The following is a 19,392-nucleotide window of genomic DNA, read 5'->3' on the forward strand; positions in this document are numbered from 1 at the left end:
AGACTATAAAAAATGGGTATTTTTTTCTAATAATATCAAGTTGCTTATCAGTGATGGTGGAAATAACTTTTTTCATAATGTATATCCTGACTCTGGTGATGATGGTATCATCTGAGCCTGACAAATTTATAATTTTTTTTGGTGTATATGAATACACAAAGTCTATATTCATAGCTCTCTTACAGCAATCTGCTACTCTTTTTCTTATGTCTTTTTTTGGTGAGAAAAAGGACAAGTAAATTCAAACATGTTTTCTATTTTTTAATTTTATATCCTTGACGGACCATTAATACTTCTTTTTTTTAAATATCTAATTAATGTCTGTGAAGTGATTTGTTTTTCTGGAGATAGTCATAAAATCACTAATGATAGCTTTGTATGTTTAAATATGGCATATTTTCTATTGTTTGTTGTTTCATTACTGGACAAAGAGACTAACTGGATAAGAGTTAATGGTAAAAAAATTTTTTGTGTCAGAAAGTAACTGTGCTTAAATAAGGATTATAGATCAATAGTATTTTCTTTCAAGTCACTAATATTTATGTATAATTTATCATATTTTCAATCTAATCCATTGACAATTTCCTAAAGTAATAAGTAATTAATAATCTGTAGAAATTTTGTTCACGGTTTTACATTTTTTTCAAATTTGTCATCAACATGAATTACTCAACTATCACCGATGATTTTATAGTGATATCAGTTTTTTTATGGGTCAGAGTTAGGTTTCAATTCAGGGTATGGATATAAATATCAGAAGAAGGGCGTAACTAATCACATTACTTTGCTATTGTCCACCTCATATATTAAGAGAACAGTTAACGCTGATTAAGACAATTCTTATTCTTAAAACATTTATTTTATTACACTATACATTAAATTGGCTTTCACCAATATAAATTATTGCTTGTTGGAATGTACACTATTTGACAAAAAACTCCAACTCCAAAATAAAGTGCTTTATAAATAATATCAAGTCTTTATATATATCACAAATAAAGTAAAGTAGCACTTTTTAGAAAAAAATATTTCAAATCAAATTAACTATTTTTGTTTTTATTCAATTGATTAATTCAGCTTCATTCACTTCAGGAAAAAACTTGTATATGTGTGAACTGTAGTCCATTGTGAATACTTTCGGAGCGATGAACCCTCCTGAGTATTTTTTCCCTTTGTGGTATATCCCTGCACCAACAAGAGGGACTGGTGGCTCTGGTGTTACAACCTGCATGTCAATGAAAGGTACGACTGTCTGACCAGCGTCGAGATCCAGGTCGGAGTTTGTAAATTCAATAAACTGGTCATGCACTGAATCAGGAAGTGTCACCCCTGAGTTTTTAATCGGGTTGTCTGGATTTGTCATTGTCAATCGTCTCCTTAAAAATTACAATACGGTTGTGTAAACAACAGTTATGCATGAGAACTTAAAGTTGTATGTTTTACCTTGGATTGTAGTGTGCACCGTCGGTATTGTCATTGCCTATCCACATGGTTTTCTTTCCATTATTCACCAGCGTCCCATTCTTGAAATCCATCTTGGTGACTTTAATTTCAAGATTCAAATGGCCTCCTATTCTTCTGAATCTTACGCCTGTTAAGACATAGCCTTCTGGTGCGATTAAGTCATCTAAATCGATTGCTCGTTGCTCCCAAGTGAGAACGTGGTAATCTACTCCGGCCTTTATTCCATCATCATCAGTTTTGTAATCGTCAACTGCTCGCCATGCTACTGTAGAAACATTAATTGCTCCATTCTTGAGCAGTGTGCCTTGTTGAATTTGTAAATGGATAATTTTATTCTTTTTAACAAATCTCAGACCAGTTATCACTCTACAAAAAAAAAAAAAAAAAAAAAAAAAAAAAAAAAGTAATTAAATTGTTGTGATATAACATTTTTGCAATAGTTACTTGTTATTTGTGGTATCGCTTGTAACCTCACGCATGTTGAAAAAACGGTGAGACCTAATATCTTTGGGGTCATCACAGAAGCAGAAACAATAAGAACAATGCCAGAAAAGCCAGCGCCACCACGAATCTACCTTGGTCACCGACCTCTTACAGCTTGACCTTTGTCCAAGGCTCCGTCCATTTTCATACTCTATCCAGTCATATCTCCTTGTGCTTAAATCGGGCTGAAAGTAATTACATTAATTTGTATGCCCTTTAAAATGCAAGGAGGGTAATTTACCGCTTGGCAGATCCACATATCGGAATCGACAAAGTTGCATCCAACAATATTTCCCTTACAGATAGGTTGCTTTGCACAAAACTGATCCTGGAAACAACTATGTTGTTTTGTGTATTTGTAAAAACTGCAATCCTCTGCACATGTTTTTTCTTTGTTTAGATCTACTTCATTAACTATATATCCCTTTAGAACATATTTATATTATTAATATTTTAAGGAAATTAAGTGTTTTTTTTTGTCTAAGCTACCTGAAGGAAACGAGTTAATTCAGTATATGTTTCATCTTGTTTGTGTATCAAAGGATCACATTTTTTAATTTCATTTGGTGCTTGTTGCATTTCATATACAATACTGTTTGCCTGTTGTTCCATTCTTTCTAAATATTTATGTTTAAATAGTTCTGATTCCATTTCAAAGTTTCCTAATAAAAAATAAATAAAAAAGAATGAATTAAATGTTAAATCAATGTTTTTCTTTGTAGGAAATTTATGCAGATAGTACCTTTATCATATGCTTTCAATAGCATCCACGAAAACTGCAACATTGCGTATGCTTTCAGCTGTGTTATTTGTACATGATTATACAAGTTAAAAAGAATTTGTTGAACCGATTGATCTTTTTCACATCTTAAGTAGTCTTCGTTCTGAAGATAAACGTAAATATAAACAATTGCACATACAATAATAAACACACAATGTTGATTAGTTATCATTACCGCTTCTCTCATTGTTAACTGGAACACATTTGTTAGAGTTTCTTCATTATAAATCAAGTCCTGGATAATTTCCAATGACTGCTGTACAGAATGTTTGTTCGGTGAATTGTTCAAGCAGCTGTGCGCGAAATCAGACCAACTGTCTTTATATATAAGCGAATCAGGTTTATTTTGGTACTTTTTAAAAGTGGAGTAAAATGTGTTTATGTTGTTCTCCTCGAGCTCTATTGCCGCAAAGGCCCAAAGATTTTCAACGACCCTCGTCAGCAATACAGGCTTGACGACATCATCGATAGCCTTGCTGATTTCTCTAAACTCGACCAACAACTGGCCATCGACTCCTTGCTTCTTCTTCGCCATGTACTGCCAAGCCTCTTTGCCTGTGTTGGTTTTAATTTCGTCAATTTTGTCCAGGACGAATTGTCTCGCTGTGTCAGTTTGGCACAAATCTGGCTTCCTTTCCTCCCCTAAACCGCCTGCCAAAGACAACAGGAGGATAATCTGCCACATGTTGATCCCTTTGAGGAAAAAAGAAAGAATAATGAAGTTGTTAGTTTAGTTAATTTTTAATAGCCTGATACTTATAGCTCCAAGAAACTACATGAACAGGTTGTTTGCATTCATGCAAAATTTCCAAACTAATTTATGTATACAAAAAGAATGAGAAAAAAACACTAATGGATCTAGAACGCAGGAAGATATGAGGCAACCAATACTCAGAACCCATGGGAAAATACACCAGTATCTTCCAAGTTGAAGCCCATTCAATTGAGAGATGGACCCAGTTCAATCTGAACAAAGGGTACAAAAACAAGAATATTGCTATTATAACTCAGCCATCAAAGCACTAAGTTCAAACTTCATTAGGTCAAAGATAATGCTGATTTGCAAAACTATACTAAATATATTAGATATGCTAAATGAAGTCAAGGAATCCTAACAGGACACTGCAGGACTGAACAGCCATAAAAAGATTTGTAACAATGTTGCACGTGCAGATTCTGCAAAGCAGAGGAGTCACCAACACACAACCAACTGTGGCTCCAGGCAGGAGTGTGTTTCTAGAACATCATAACTACAGAAGAAATCCAACTGCTGAACCGGACTTACTAATCAGGTTCTTTGATCTTTCTCTTCTAGAACTCACCGGTGTGCTATGTACACATCAGGGGATACAATAGCTCTTAAAGGGCGAAATATATTACACACCCCGAATGATACATCTACGTCTAGTTCATTTTAAAAGTCCAATTTGGTTTATTATAAAAAAAATTACAAGTAAAAGTACTTGGAAAAGGTGTATAATTGACACCAAAAATAATCTATTTTTTCTTTTATAAATCACAATAACTTAGTCACTGATAGAATCATTTGTTTGTGCAAGAGACGTATTTTTCTTTTCTTTCAAAAAGCCGTTTTTAATGTTTATAGTTAGAATTATGTTTATAATAACATCGAAATATTTGGTTGATTCATCATATTGACTAATCAGTATTTTAAAAAATATTGTTATAACAAGCTACGTTCAATTTTATCCAGTTTGTTTTTCAAGATGATATAAGCCCCTAGTACGCGAACAGTGATTTATTTAATAGGAGGAAATTGTTAATAAAGAAAACAAGATTTTTTTCCCACTGTAAGGGTGCTGCAACGCGAATTTTCTTTCATCACCTTCTATTCTAGACCGAATTCCTGGATGTGTCCGTTTTCAAATTGTGTTTATCCTCTGAAATAAGTATTAGACTAACAAAAGAGGTGAAAGGTCTTTTTGTTTGTCAATTGTGAGTAAGAATAGTAAAATTGTAAACACAATAACGTTCTTTACCCTTTCTCCTGCAGTTCTGTGGCCAGATTTTTTCTGGGAAAACCCGTTTTTCTCTCAATCGTCATTAGTTTTTGACTTGTTTTGGTCAATTGGGTCGATGACAACCTCGGATCTTTAGTTATCGACCGCAGGAATTAAAAAAAAAAAGTTTTATTATTAAAACAAAGGATTGATTTTTGATCGTACGTTTAAATAGGTAAAAACCCGACCAAGGACAACAGGACTCCTGTAAAAGTCATTCTCCGATCTAGGGTTTAACAGGCTGGAAAACTAAATCAATTCAATACAATTTGAAAAAGACAGTATTAAATAAATTATCTATTGTCAAGGGAAAGAATCCTAAAAAGGACTCAACACAACGGTATTTGGAATGGATTAAAACTCACTCATCGTCATTTAACCGAAGGTCCTTGTAACATCGGCGTCTTCCAGGTGTGATACTTCTTCAGTGTTTAAGCAAAAAAAAACTACGAATCTTCGCGCAGATGTGCAAGTCGCAGTGTTCGGTGGAAGTGTCTGTTGTACAGGACAGGAAGTTTTGTCACCTCCCACCATCACTCTTCCATCGCACTGACGTCAGTCCTGTGAACCTTAATTTCTTTGTAGAAATGTATCTGAAAAAACTTGTTCTCAGTAACTGGGTGACTCACTCACTTTAGATTTTTATTAGCCGTATGTAGCGGAACAAGAACTGTTTTCGAACCACTTTTAAGTTCCAATATTGTACTTAATTTTTTAAATTTATCGTTGAACACAAAAACATCCTCGCGGTTTGTCAAAGGATCGGTGAGGTTCAACACAGACACTGATAATCCATTAGCTTTCTACTCTGGATGGATGCCAAATTGTGTTTTGACTTTCAAAGGCTATTGTAAACCATGACCTATGAAAGTGGACCTATTCTAATTAAAACCAATTTTCACTTTGGAAATTGATTTTATAATGAGGAGTTTCCTTTTTTTAAATAATATTATCTGTTTTCTCTGCACTAAGCATAGCAGAACAACTATTTTCTATCGGTTTTTGAAATAGTATATTTTTTATTACTTTAACAAAAAAAGTTAATAAAAAGCAAAAAGTTTTATAAAAATTGAACCCAATTGGGAGCATAGAATCAAATTACTGTTTTGACTACAAAATCTCGTATCATAAAGAACAAGAAAGTTCCTAACAATCTTTATGTTTGTGTTTTCTTTGTTCTTTTGATAGTAATTCGTCAACCTGAATTAACTTTGAGAGGTTAGCAAGTTAAGAAACAAAGACAAATTTTGAAAGTGTACAAAAATACAAAATATGAAATACATATGAACATGAAATATACAAATATATGAAAGTACAAAGATACGCAAAAAAAAAAGTTTTTCAGCCCATAATTAATACATACTACATAAAGAATAAAATAAATGAAACCTCTTACTAAGGGACAGTCATGGTGACTTCTGTTCTCTTCTTGGAGGTGTCTTTTAAATAGTGATTTTTATCATGTGATAAAACATGGCTGCCTGTATATGTACTGTATACTTGTTAGGTGTAGATTTAGATGTACGTTTTCAATAACTTCATGGTCCTTTTAAAATTTTTCTAACGCTAAAGCTAATGTTCTTCCCAAGGTGGGCCTCCAAACTTTTTGTAAAAATCATGCATCTTTTTCTTTCTTTTAAAGTCACTTTTTGTTGGGTTGGAGCCGTGTTAGCATTAAAAAATTTGAAAGAAGTGAAGTCACGAAATGACACGGAAAGAAAATTAGTTAAGTAATTTAAAAGTTAAATCCGTAGTGTTTTTATCACATCAAACATGAGGTGGGTCCCAGGACTGATTTTGAAAATTGAAGTTATAATTATGTTTTTCTGTATGAAAAAAAGTTTAAAACAATTTATTTACAAAATTCAAAAAGACTTTTTTTCAGTTATTTATCCATGCTTGAAACCAAATACACTATTTTCGTTTACACAAAATTGTTTGTATTAAAAAAAAAAAAAAAAAAAAAATTGAAGGTTACAAAACATAAAATTAGCTCTAAGTAGGAAAATATGTATATTCCATGCTTGAAACCAAATACACTATTTTCGTTTTACACAAAATTGTTTGTATAAAAAAAAATTTAGGTTATAAATACAAAATTATCTCTAAGTAGGAAAACACTTGCAATGGACTGCCATTGGCTTATAATTAATTCTTAGGAGAAGGAACTAGGAAAAGTATAATAAACTAAAAGATTGCAGTGCTTAGGGAACCTAAGACCCCTTCTTTCATGATCCATTAATCATTATCATCATCATAATAACATTAAATAAGCTATTTGAACATGCAGAGATTAATTATGCTACCTTTCCTACCTTAACAATATCACGTAAATTCCTTCCTCAGGTTGTATCACCGTACTGCCATACATTGGGAAGAGAAGTTGATTCCACAAGTTGCATGATTTGAAACCAGCAAGAAATGTCTTTAAAAAATATTCAAAAACCTCTCTCATTTTATCTTTAATTATATAAAGAAGTATAGAAGAAAAGATTATGATCAAAACAATAAAAATTCAGGGTTTTTAAAATACTGAAGGGTGATTTAGACCTCTTTCAGATGAGGCGGTTTGGTTGATTCAACTAATCTGCCTGGTTGACTGCCATGTGAAGACATTTCTTCGCTGGTTTCATACCAGGCATCTCGTGGAAACAACTTCTCTTCCCAATGGAGGTCAGAATGGTGATACCTGAGGAAGAAAAAGCACTTCTTGTGCTTGCTCTTCTTGCATGAAGAGAAGCAAAAAAGGAGACCCAGTTGAAGAAAACGTGCGATCATCCTTTGCTACCAAATCAGGAAACTTTCTTACTATTGCCACTTCGCTCGAAGTTCACTCCTTTTAATTTTGTAGCTATACTCTTATGGAAAAAGTTTTAAAAATTTACATGTTTGATTAGATATTGATTTTAAATGCTGTGGCCGGTTGATGTCTTTTCTTTTTTAAATAGTTTTCTCTGTAATCAACAGAACACCAAACCTATTTCTATGTACACTAGATATTAAGTACATAATGATGGATTGTAGTGTCATTATTGACAAGTGGTTTATATTATTTTCTCTGTACCTGCAGAGAACAAATTTAAATTACTTGTTTTTTCCTACAAACTCTCAAGACCATAAAGTACAAAATATTGGAATTAAGTAATTTACATCAGTATTGACTTGGGAAGATGATTTTATATTTTATGATGCACACTTTTCCTTTTTAAATAATAATATCATTCTCTCTGTGATCAACAAAATCTCAAGTTAACAAAAACAAATTTTTTAATGAAGAAGTACAGTCCTTCCTCACATGTTGAGTGTGAAGTGTTTATTAACAGATAACTGGTGATTAAGAGTAGGTCCTTAAAAAATGTTCAGCTAGGAAAACGTTGAGGAAAACACAGCAACCCACATTAACATAATAAAGTTGTGCATTTGGTGGGATTGAAGGGGTGCTTTGTTATGAACTTCTTCATTGGAGCTTTGGAGCTTGGCATGTCACATATTTTTACCATCTGATATTGCCCTTTCAGATTTTTACTTATTCTGAGCTCTGCAAAACTTATGCTATTAATACTTCACTTGAGAACTGCATAAAACACATTGATGAGTTAATCACTCAAAAACCTGAGAAGTTCTAAGAGGTCTTGGAAGATGGGAACAGTTAGTGGAACAAATTGTTTCATACATTGTAGGTATTTCATATTTCAGGATGGCTTCTAGTATCGCTAAGTTCTGATATTATAGCATAGCACATGATTGTGTACATAATTCATTTTACTTAAGATAATAAAGAATCAGCACTATACTTTTAATTTTAAAAAAATTGACAAAATTTCATTTACACTACTTCTTAGTAAAATTAACCAATGGTTATATTGATGTGTACTTCAAATTAATTCCAATTTTCATTAAGTTCTGACAGTAGGTCATTATATATTATGGCTATGGGGTTTTATTCTTAATAATTGAACCCTATTTTATCTCACAATTTTTTTTTACTTCCTCCAATGTTTAACTGTTCAAATTCCATCCACTAACTTATTTTATCTGTTATCTGTAAAACACCGAATCTATTTATTATTTTAAACAAAATCTCATGTTTATAACGAAAAAGTAATATTATAAGGGAAGTGTTCACTCTATTTACTTTGCAAGGTAGAGATGATAAGTTACTGAGCATTTCAGGTGATTACCAGTATTGTTAACTTCTAACTTCAGAAATTCACTATCTGCAGAATGCATACTCTATTTACTGTTTATAAGTATTAAATTCAAGATCATAAGGCAAGATAACAATAGGAATGAAGAACTTATTTATTTATCGATAAAAATGATCATTACTTATTAAGCATTTAGGGAAAGACAGGGCATTTATTTCATACCAGTCAATTTTTAACAATTTTACCCATTTGTTCTGTTATTTTGTAATGTACGTACTATATAAACAACATTCTATTTGCAACATTTACGTAATATCAGTATTATCAGGGTCATCTCCATACTAGCATGTGCACTGATATAGTCGATCGTGATTCTTTTCATTTTTCATTCTATTGTATAATATAGACAATAATTTAAGTTGCTTCAATTTGTGTAACGCATAATTCGTACATTCAAAACGGCAATTTATGAACAGTAGTCACAAGTTTTTGCTGGGTGCAAACCTAATTTAAATGTTTGTATATTGTACTGTTGTATTTGAATTTAAAATACAATTAACCTTAATCTCTCTACAACCAATGTTTATAATTTTGCACATTGTGAGAGTAAAACACATGTGACGCTAATAACGATCACCCTTTGCACAAATTTACAATTTGTTTTCTTGTTTTAGTTTAATAGGATAATAAAAAGATAAACCTTAACTTGTCGCACATTTATTACAAGTTACATAAAAAGAATTTGTTATTTTGAAACTATGCAAGGTTGAATTCTTTTGCTAAAGGAAAAAACAAGATACGAAAGAGTGTGTCTTATCAACCAATAAAATCGGCTATTTTATTGTCACACTATTTTGTAGTTAATTATGACATTTCGTGAAACCCTGTATATGTAGAAATCAATTAAATTTCTATTTTTATTGTTGGATTGCAAACGCTAATAATTTATTAAGTTTTATTGTCATAAACTTTATTTGGAATAACAAAGAAAAGATTATTGAGTTAAATTTTAACATGCTCAATAGTGGCTATCTATTATGCAAAATAATCAACACTCTGGTCATCTCTGTGAGTTTCTTTGCGTTAGAGTACAACAAGTTTGTTTTAAGTATAAATAATAAATGAAAGGTGCTGTTCAAAGATCCATCTGATTAAGATAAAATGTGGCTGTTATTTAGTGTTGATAAAATAGCTAATGATAAAGAAGAATTATAAAAGAATATTGATATAAATTGTCATGAATGATAATTATTAGAGGTAGTGATCGTTCGAAATTTAATAAGAACATAAGTCGCAAAGCATTTACGAGGCGAAAATACAAGTACAATATCAGATAATTAAATAATTAACATATAAATTTTGTGATTTTATTTATTATTTCTTTGTCTTACAACTCAATATATGGTTTCTATAGTCGCACCAGAATCATAAGTGCAAATTTTATCAAACCTACAATGGCTGAAAGTTTGACTGTGCAACATAGCCTTAATCCGTCCAGTTGTGTAAGCTGGAATTGGTTTAATTGCAGGTTTGAAGCTCATACGCCATAACAAAGAACCCTTTTATTCCGACCAGAGCATTGTTATCAGATGAAGTCCTGCTTTAGTAGCTACCATCTTTTTTCCCACAACAATATACAATTTTGTTCTGTTCAGTTACAAAATAAAATTACAACAGCATAAACAGCAGAAAAGCAACTTAACTCATTTAAAAAATAATAATAATAAAAAAATAGAAACAATAGAGGTATAAACTTCCTAGACTTAACAGTCACAAAAACTGATGGGACAATACAATTTATCATATACATAAAACAAACAGCAACTGACATTATACAAGCCGACTCAAGCCACTCACAACGACTCAAAATGACATGCGAATGTGAACATGACAAGCAACACGTCAAATTGTTTAGGGATAACAACAGGAAATCGAATTACACGACTCACCTAATAGAAAATAACTGCAAACCATCAACAATTCAAACAAGTATAAAACTATGACAAAAAGGATGAAAAATGAATGTACTCAAAAATTTAGAAATACATAAGCATAACACGTTCAACACTTAAAAATTCATAAATACACAAATTAACCCTCACAAATATCGTGTACACCATTTAAAACTTTGCACAAATTAAAAAAGGAAATGGACCAAAGCGAAAAGACTAGAACAAAAAATAAAATAAAAATACCAAAGCAACCCTCTCTCTAAAAATTTAACATCACTCCACCTGACTGTCAAAAATCAGCGAAAATAGACAGAGCAGAATGATGTGTAATTATGAAATATAGGTTTATCACTGTAAATCTCAGGAGGACATCTCACAATCTTTCATCCCCCCATTTTAGAAGATATAAATAAGCATGAGCAATCTGTTTGTGTAGTGATGTTCCAATATTGCATTAATACTTGAAATTTTAAAGACAATGTTTTATTTGATCTTATTTTTTACAGATTTTACAACACTTTTTTTTTACTAAATAACATCTAGTTCAATATTTATGAATGTTCTAAGTTAAAACATTGGTTACCATGATAGATTTGTTTTTACGCATGTTTTTACCATAGTAAAACGTGAACACCTTTGGAGCAATGAATCCTCCAAAGTATTTTTTCCCTCTATGGTAAAGCCCTGCACCACTGAGAAGAACTGGTGGATCTGGTGCCACAATTTGTGTGTCAATAAATGGTAACACAGTCTGAGCTGCATCCAAATCTATGTCTGAGTTGGTGAATTCAACAAACTGATTGGACTCAGAATCCGGGTAAAATGCTCCATGATTTATTTTGGCTATATCGAGAGGTCGTTCCAGTTTAATTTGAGTCCTTTAAAAGAAAAACTGTGATAAAATCTCATACATGAATTAATAATATTAACGTGCACCTTGGTTTGTCTCTAGCAGCATCAGTATTATCATTACTGATCCAAGTGGTTAATCGTCCCTCGTCCACAAAAACACCATTTTGAAAATCTACTTTTGTGACTCTGATTTCAAGGTTTAAATGTCCCCCAATTTTTCTGAATTTCACTCCTTCAATTTGTTTAACAGTGTGTAAGACTTATTTTTCAAGTTAAAACATATCATTCTATGAACCTGTTAAAACGTAGTCTTCAGGTGCAATTAAATCATCTAAATCAATAGCTTTTTCCTGCCAAGTGATTATGTGATAATCCACTTCAGCCTTTATACCCTCATCGGAGATAGTGTAATTATCAACTGGAAGCCATGTTGCATTACCAATTTGGCCATTTTTTCCTAATTCACCTTCTTTGATTTGTAAATGAATTATTTTGTTGACTTTAATAAATCTCAAGCCTACGATTGCTCTATGACAAAAATTAGATCAGGATAGTTTCATTATGATTTTCAATAATAAATACTTGTTATTCTTTATATCGCTTGTGACATAACGCATGTTGAAATATCGGTGCGATTGCTGGTCATTTGAATCATCACAATAACAGAAGCAATAAGAGCAATGCCAGAATAACCAGCGCCACCACGAATCTACTTTGGTCACTGATCTTGAACAGCTTGTTTTATAACCAAGCCTCCTACCATTTTCATACTCAATCCAGTCATATCTTTTTGGGCTAGATAAGGGCTGAAATATACGAGTTAATAATCATTCTGCTTGATCATATGATACTAAAATTCTTACTGCCTGGCAAATCCACATGTCAGAATCGATGAACCTGCAACCGATCACATTCCCCTTACATGTTGGTTGCTTTGCACAGAATTTATTTTTGAAGCAACTGTGTTGTTTTGAATATTGATAACTAGAGCAGTCATATTTACAAGTTCCTTGCTCGTTTAGATCTACTTCATTGACTATGAATCCCTAGAATTCATTAAATTTAAAAAATCTTGTTCTACTTGTTTATTGTTAATATAAATGTTGACCTGAAATAAACGAGTCAGTTCGGTGTAGGTTTTCTCTTTCTGGTGTAATTTGGGATCACACGTGATAAATTCATTAGATACTTGTTGGAATAATTTTAATGTATTTGCTTGATTTTCTATTTCCATTTTATATTCTTGTCTAAGTCCCTTTATCTCCATTGTAAAATTACCTGTTAATTGTGGAAAATATAATTGTGTTTTGACTTCTCTCAATATGGACAACCTTTGTTATATGTTTTCAAGAGTGTCCATGAAAATTGAACCATGAGAAATGCTTTTATTTGAGCCAACTGTAGTACGTTAAAGATGTTAAAAAGCATTTGTTGAACAGATTGTTGAAGTTCGCATCTCAAAGCACCATACTCCTTAAAAAATAAAAATAAATAAATTAAAAAAATGAAAGATTAATGTGGGTAAAAGATTTATTTTTCATTGAATTTATCAAGATTTTGTCAAGATTTAATTATTGACTTCATTTAAGATTAATTTATTTCTTCTTTTATGTTCTTATTGTCGAATTCATATCTACTAAAATAATTGTTAATTTTTAACTTTATTTTTCAAAGTTAATAATAATGTTTTTAAAGTTACATATTGCACTTCACCTTATAATTATAGATAATCTCTTCGAAGAAACCTTTCTTTCTAAAAACTTTTCCAATTCTATCATTCTGCTCATGGAGTTTGTATAATTTGTGCAATGACTTGAAAAACGATTTTGGATGGCTAGAAACTGCGAATGTTGCAAATTCTTCCAGGGTATGTTTTTCAAGTTTAAACATCATGGTTTCATTACTGGCACCAAATAAGTTAGTACCGATATGAATGTTTGCTGAAATTAAACCATGCAGTTTAAATACAATAAATAAAATTAAAAACATACATAAATTATTAAGAATTTTGATATGTGAATTTTAATTAATTTTATCATTTTATTATTTCATATAGATGTGTGGAGAAAACTGACAATTATAAAAATTAATTGAAATAATTAATATAGTCAGTTATGATTAGCCTTTGCAAGAAAAGGGGCTGCTATACCGCTGATAGAACCTGAGCCCTTCTGAGGTATAGGAATCCACACTATCAATGAGCACCTCAGATAGAAGGATAAAAAAATGTGGGAACAATGAAATTCACTCATTGGACACAAACAATACAAGCACCTTCTAACAAATTTTGGAAGGAAAGCAGTAACAGAATGCATTAAAGGAAGAAAAGAAATAACTGCCAACCCTCACACTGCAAACTAAATGAGCATCTGAAGAAGATTGGCATAACCAACACGGCAAGTGCACATGCTGCAAAGAAGCTGAGGAAACACCAACACATCTACTAACAAACTGTGGTGCTATACTTGCCTGCAGGAGGAAGTGTATTGGTACATACAATGTATCCGTAAAAGAAGTTCAATCACTGAAATATGGCAAAAAGGGAGAAAAGTCAAAAAGTTTTAGGTTGAGATGAGGAGTTGATGTCCGAGAGGATCGAAGTCATGATAGCTCAAGTGGTTGGTTAGAGCAGCAGTGTATTGAGCCAAAGGTCGTGGGTTTGAATCACGCTCAAAACACTAGCTTTTTCATCTCAACCAAGACCTTAGATAAAAGTATAATTAACTAAAATAATTAATGTGGTCAATTATTACTACTAAATACATATATGAATTAATATAAATTAGTTGTTTGTATATATAAGAAAAAAAAAACATACTCATAAAGTAATCAAAGGATGTTTCGATGTTTTCTATGACTTCTAATACCTCACTGTAGTGCATCTTTAAAGAGAGTTGAGTGTGGACATCTTCAATAAATTTGACAACAGCCGCTTCCTCATGGAGAAATGTTTCACCGATTGTGTCAACTTTCTTCGATAATACCATAATTTGTCTTAACACATTTTCATTATTTTCAATGTTTATCTGAAATGTCTTGTCTGAATGTTGTACAAAATCTAAAGCCACTTCAATAAGATCGGGAAAAATGTTTATGGCTTGGGCTGATATGAAAACAGAGAGTATTATTAACTTTTGAATTATTTCCATTTTGTAATCTAAGAGAAAATTTGGTTAGAGAAAAACATCACTATCAGATGGAAGATATGAAAGGAGAATAAACCTCAATCAAAGTCAATTTTTCTGATTAAACTGATGTAGCAGAATCGAAGGAGAGGGGCATATATAGATCCCTCCCCTTAAAAAGAAAAAAAAACCTAAGCCTTATAGCCACCGCTTTTACAGATAATTACATGATATAAATGCATTTTTTTAAATTAATTAAAATAAATATAGATTTTTATCCATTATACTTTAGATAAGAAAAGGAATCAGTCTCCTTACGATTTGTATATTAGATTGATGATTGTGATTTCTATTGTGCATCTTTTTTATAACGTATGCCTTTTAGTATTTTATAAATCTACCGCATAAATTGGGGCCTGAGTTATTAGGCCAATTTGTGTTTACCTTTAGCAGTTCTGTGTTCATATTTTGACATTGACATTGAAATAACAAGAAATATGTTCTTAGACTGGATATAACAAAAACAAAAAATGAGTCATTTTGCTTGGAGAAAAAGCGTACTTGGAGCTTTTACTTATGTACCTGGAATATTAGTACAATTTTAGAATGGTATTAATGACCTACCGAATAGTTTTTTAATCCTTACGTACACTTTACTGTACATGACACGACAGCATAATAATATGATAAATTGATTATGCATACCTGGAACTGTAGGTGTTTGAATGAACACTGCAGCTGTACAGTTTATTATTCTCCTTGCTGGTTCCATTTTAGGAGCTTGTGTAAATTGAGTCCCCAGTGTGCCGGTGTTCTTCCATTGAAGAAACTCATTTAAGTAGGGGGTCTGTACCAAATTCAGGTACTTCCAGGGGATCCTGCTGGACCTCCTATTGATGAGTGCCTTGCCAACTTAAATTGGGTAAGAAAAATCTAGAGGCGATGGTGGAAATCGAACCCACAACTACAGATCTACAAGCCGAGAGTGTGACACTTTAACCAATTAGCTACCACAGTCCCCTTATTGTATAGTTAACATAGTTCAGTTGATTTATGTTGAGATTATTATATTTTTGTGGCAATTACATTTTAAAACAAATAATAAAAATATTATTAACTTTTTATTATTATTGTTGAAGGTTGCCTTTTATGAAATTCTAAACGGCTTATGGGTAAGGAACGGATTGCAAATCAAGGGTCAGGCGATGACTTACATTCAGTGCAACTTTTGCAATTCGTTGGTCGATGCCGATCTTTACTTGCTTCAAGTTTGTGCGACGATGCTACCATCTCAGCTTTTCATCTTGACAGTCCTTCAAAGGTATTTTACCAGCATTGAAACCGACTGCGTTGGGACTCATTTTAATATTATTTGATTTTAGGTTTCATATTATGGATTGGCTCAGTTTCTCTGGGCATTCGAGCAGAAGCACTTTGCCAGATGGAGATTCAGACACGCCAATGCTCGAAAGCTGTCTCACCTTTTTAGCATCTTTGATAAGTCTACGAACTAATTTAGGTATGTATTATGGTTTTTGACTGTGAAATTCATTTATTTAATTTGTTACAAGTGATGGACATTAAGTTCATTTTGTAATTTTCTAATTGAAAAATATATTGTTATAATATAAAATCTACTCCAGGTCATCCAATCATTTCTTTTTTGAGAAAATATTTGATCATAATTTGCAACAATCCTCAAAATATATAAAAGTAGTAGCTCTGCCGATATAAATTCGAGGAAGCGTACACAGAATCTCCTACAATTACCCTCGGTCCATTATTAAGTCACCTCGGGTTAAGGGGGAGAAAAATGCAATTGTGCTTAATCAACATCTGATAAGCTGAGTGCATTTTTCTGTACAAATATCGCTATAACTAATATTGTTTATAATAAAATATATATAACTCCTCCACCCATCCACCCATAGAATACTGCTTCTCCTGGGGGGTCTTCTTTTACTACCTTTATTGTTTGTTTATTTTTATTTATAATTTTAGTTTTTATGCATTTAATATAATATATTACAATAATAAATATTATTGTTGTAATAATGATTAAAATATAAAGGAATAATGTCCATAGGCTTAGTTTAACATGTACATATGGTATAATATTATTTTTTGTCACAAAGATTGGAGAAATATCATGAAAAGTTAAATGACGAAGCTTGATGCTGAAGTTGGAGATTTGTTTTGGTCCAAATGTGAGGTTGAAATTGATGTTTGGTTTTCCATGGCTCGTTGTCCGATAGATGAGTGGGTGTCCTTTGTATATTATTTCGCTGTTGCCTGGTTTTAGCAGAAATATACCTTCCAGTATTTTTGTTTCTATCATATTGTCTTGCGTGATCTGGATTTTCTCTGGCGTGATGAAGGTCCATAAAAATTAGTTGATTTCCGGAACGAATACCACGTGGTTGTTGCTTATCTGAAGCTCCGTGTAAACACACTGTGTATTGTTTCCGTGTAAGATGATTTCTTTTTTGCAATGATTTTGTTGATTCGATATTATAATTTGTGGACAATGGTAAACTTTGTTTTTAATACATTCGCCTGTTAAATATTTTATGTCATTACTTTTGGATTTTAGAAAATATTTATTTTCTGGAATAGTTGTTACTATTTTTTGGCCAGCTTTTGTTGGGATAGGTTGTAATTTATATAGTTCAAATTTATCGTCACTTCATAATGGTTATTGCAAGAAGTAAATTATTTGATTTGTTTCTATTCTACAGTCGACTTTTAACATATTTTCAAAGTCTATGATATACTCATATTTCACTTCTAAGGGCAACTTAGTATATATGTTCACTATTTTTCGTGGTCCGCTTGACCAATTAATATCATACAATTAATTAAGGTTTTAAGTTGAGATAAAAAAGTCAGTGTCATGAGCGGGATTCGAACCCATGACCTTCGGCTTGACACACGCTACTCTACCACTTGAGCTATCGTGACTTCGAATCCCGCTCATGACACTGACTTTTTTATCTCAACTTAAACCTTAATTAATTGTAGGATATTAATTGGTCAAGTGGACCATGAAATATAGTGAACTTAATGAATTAAAATGAAGTACACTTCACTAAAGCTCTCTGTGGCCATTTCACTTGTCGCCGAGAATCAAATAGATTACACGACATTTGAAAAATGGCAAAAAGGAGGGAAAATTCAAAAGGTGCGGTTGAGATGGAAAGTTAGTGCCTGAGGAGATCGAAGTCACGATAGCTCAAGTGGTAGAGTAGTGGCGTATCAAGCCAAAGGTTGTGGGTTCAAATCCCGTTCGTGACACTGACTTTTTTATCTCAACTTAAAACCTTAATTATTAGTATATATGGTTCTCCAGTCTTTTTAACTCTGAAAATAATTGGCAGGCGCTTATAATGCTTGGATGCATTGTTTTTAATTTGCAGATAGTTATTGAATTTTCAATATCTTGGATTGTCTCTAGTAATAATTGATACAGGATTTGTAATAGATTAAAAGTATCTTTAACTGAAGCTATTTGTTGAATATTCCTAATGTTTCTACTAAGAAAGTTTATTTTATATTTTAATTCTTCTCTGTTACTCTGTAAGGGTTTATCGTTAAAGTTACTGATTATTCCTTCGATAAGGGAATACATGAACTTTATTTGATATTGAAGTGTAATTTGGTTAGTGTTGTTCTACAATTGTATTTAATTTTTGTCCATCTGCATCATCTAGGTTTCCATTTATTGCTGTGCCAAGTCCATTGTTCAGTCCTCGACTTTTCCAGTTAATCGAGTGTATGATCAAATTGTCCAATTTCTCTTGAGCCATAGCTTTGGTATAATTAAGTATTTTATTGAAAGGTATCATTTGTTCCAAAATTGTTTTATTGGTTTTAATATATTTGGAAATTTTCTGTATTGGTTTTTTAAAATGCTGAATTCCAACTAATATTTCTATGTCGTAATAATGCATCAAAATGTGTTCAGACATAATTATTCTCGTATCTCCTAATGATATCAGTAGAATTTCAGTGTTGTGTGAGATATCTTTTATCTCAAATGCAGGCCTGGCAGCTGACATCACGAAGATCCAGGCTCTGTTACATCGACATTTCTGGTATTAAACTGATAAGTTGTTTTGGTCTCTTTACATTAGCTAAATGAATATTCAATTTTGTATTATGATGGGACTTTTCTATTGTAGCTATTTTCCTTAAAGGATTATGAGATTTTATTTTTTCCTTTTTATACAAATTTTTTGTTTTAGATTGTTTCTTACGTATACATTTTCGGGGATAACTGGTATTTCTTCTCTATCCTCGTTGAGTTTTTCTATAATTTTTTTCTTTACGTTTTAAACTTTTTTCATTAATTATTTTATATATTATCTCTACTTTATTTTTATGTTTGTTAATATAATCATTTAAAAATTGACTAAATTTATAGGTAATAGGGAATCCTCCTTTATATGACCCGTAATTATTTCAATTGGCTTCATTTTTGTAACTGAATGGATATTGTTTTTGTACACTAATATTGCATAATTTACTTTACTTTTTATTGTTTCTTTTTGAAAATGTTTTTCTTTG

At 31.9% G+C, this 19,392-nt stretch overlaps 3 protein-coding genes across 5 annotated transcripts in view; 1 reads left to right on the forward strand and 2 right to left on the reverse strand.

Annotated features, from left to right (window-relative positions):
• The window catches only part of LOC106662460 (E3 ubiquitin-protein ligase Ubr3), a 47,203-nt gene that overhangs the window by 12,454 nt on the left and 15,357 nt on the right, over window positions 1-19,392 (forward strand). For all 3 annotated transcript variants that reach the window (XM_014386558.2, XM_014386559.2, XM_014386560.2), the window contains exons 11-12: window positions 15,966-16,147; window positions 16,209-16,345. In XM_014386558.2, coding sequence (XP_014242044.1) covers window positions 15,966-16,147; window positions 16,209-16,345 — 319 coding nt within the window. The remainder of the gene's footprint in view (window positions 1-15,965; window positions 16,148-16,208; window positions 16,346-19,392) is intronic.
• On the reverse strand, window positions 849-5,293 carry LOC106662462. Its single transcript, XM_014386563.2, has 8 exons — window positions 5,115-5,293; window positions 2,904-3,421; window positions 2,690-2,831; window positions 2,437-2,609; window positions 2,189-2,371; window positions 1,909-2,132; window positions 1,444-1,830; window positions 849-1,376 (listed from the first exon to the last, which is right to left on the reverse strand). Exons 1-8 carry the CDS (start codon window positions 5,122-5,124, stop codon window positions 1,061-1,063), a joined length of 1,953 nt encoding a protein of 650 aa, XP_014242049.1. The 5' UTR covers window positions 5,125-5,293; the 3' UTR covers window positions 849-1,060.
• On the reverse strand, window positions 11,311-14,977 carry LOC106662461. Its single transcript, XM_014386562.2, has 9 exons — window positions 14,520-14,977; window positions 13,415-13,641; window positions 13,033-13,174; window positions 12,810-12,979; window positions 12,565-12,747; window positions 12,284-12,507; window positions 11,997-12,229; window positions 11,786-11,933; window positions 11,311-11,727 (listed from the first exon to the last, which is right to left on the reverse strand). The coding sequence occupies exons 1-9, from the start codon at window positions 14,848-14,850 to the stop codon at window positions 11,412-11,414; spliced, it is 1,974 nt and encodes a 657-aa protein (XP_014242048.1). The 5' UTR covers window positions 14,851-14,977; the 3' UTR covers window positions 11,311-11,411.

This window comes from Cimex lectularius, unplaced genomic scaffold, assembly GCF_000648675.2.
Source record: "Cimex lectularius strain Harlan isolate CLEC.00 unplaced genomic scaffold, Clec_2.1 scaffold43, whole genome shotgun sequence".
Taxonomy (NCBI): Eukaryota; Metazoa; Arthropoda; class Insecta; order Hemiptera; family Cimicidae; genus Cimex; species Cimex lectularius.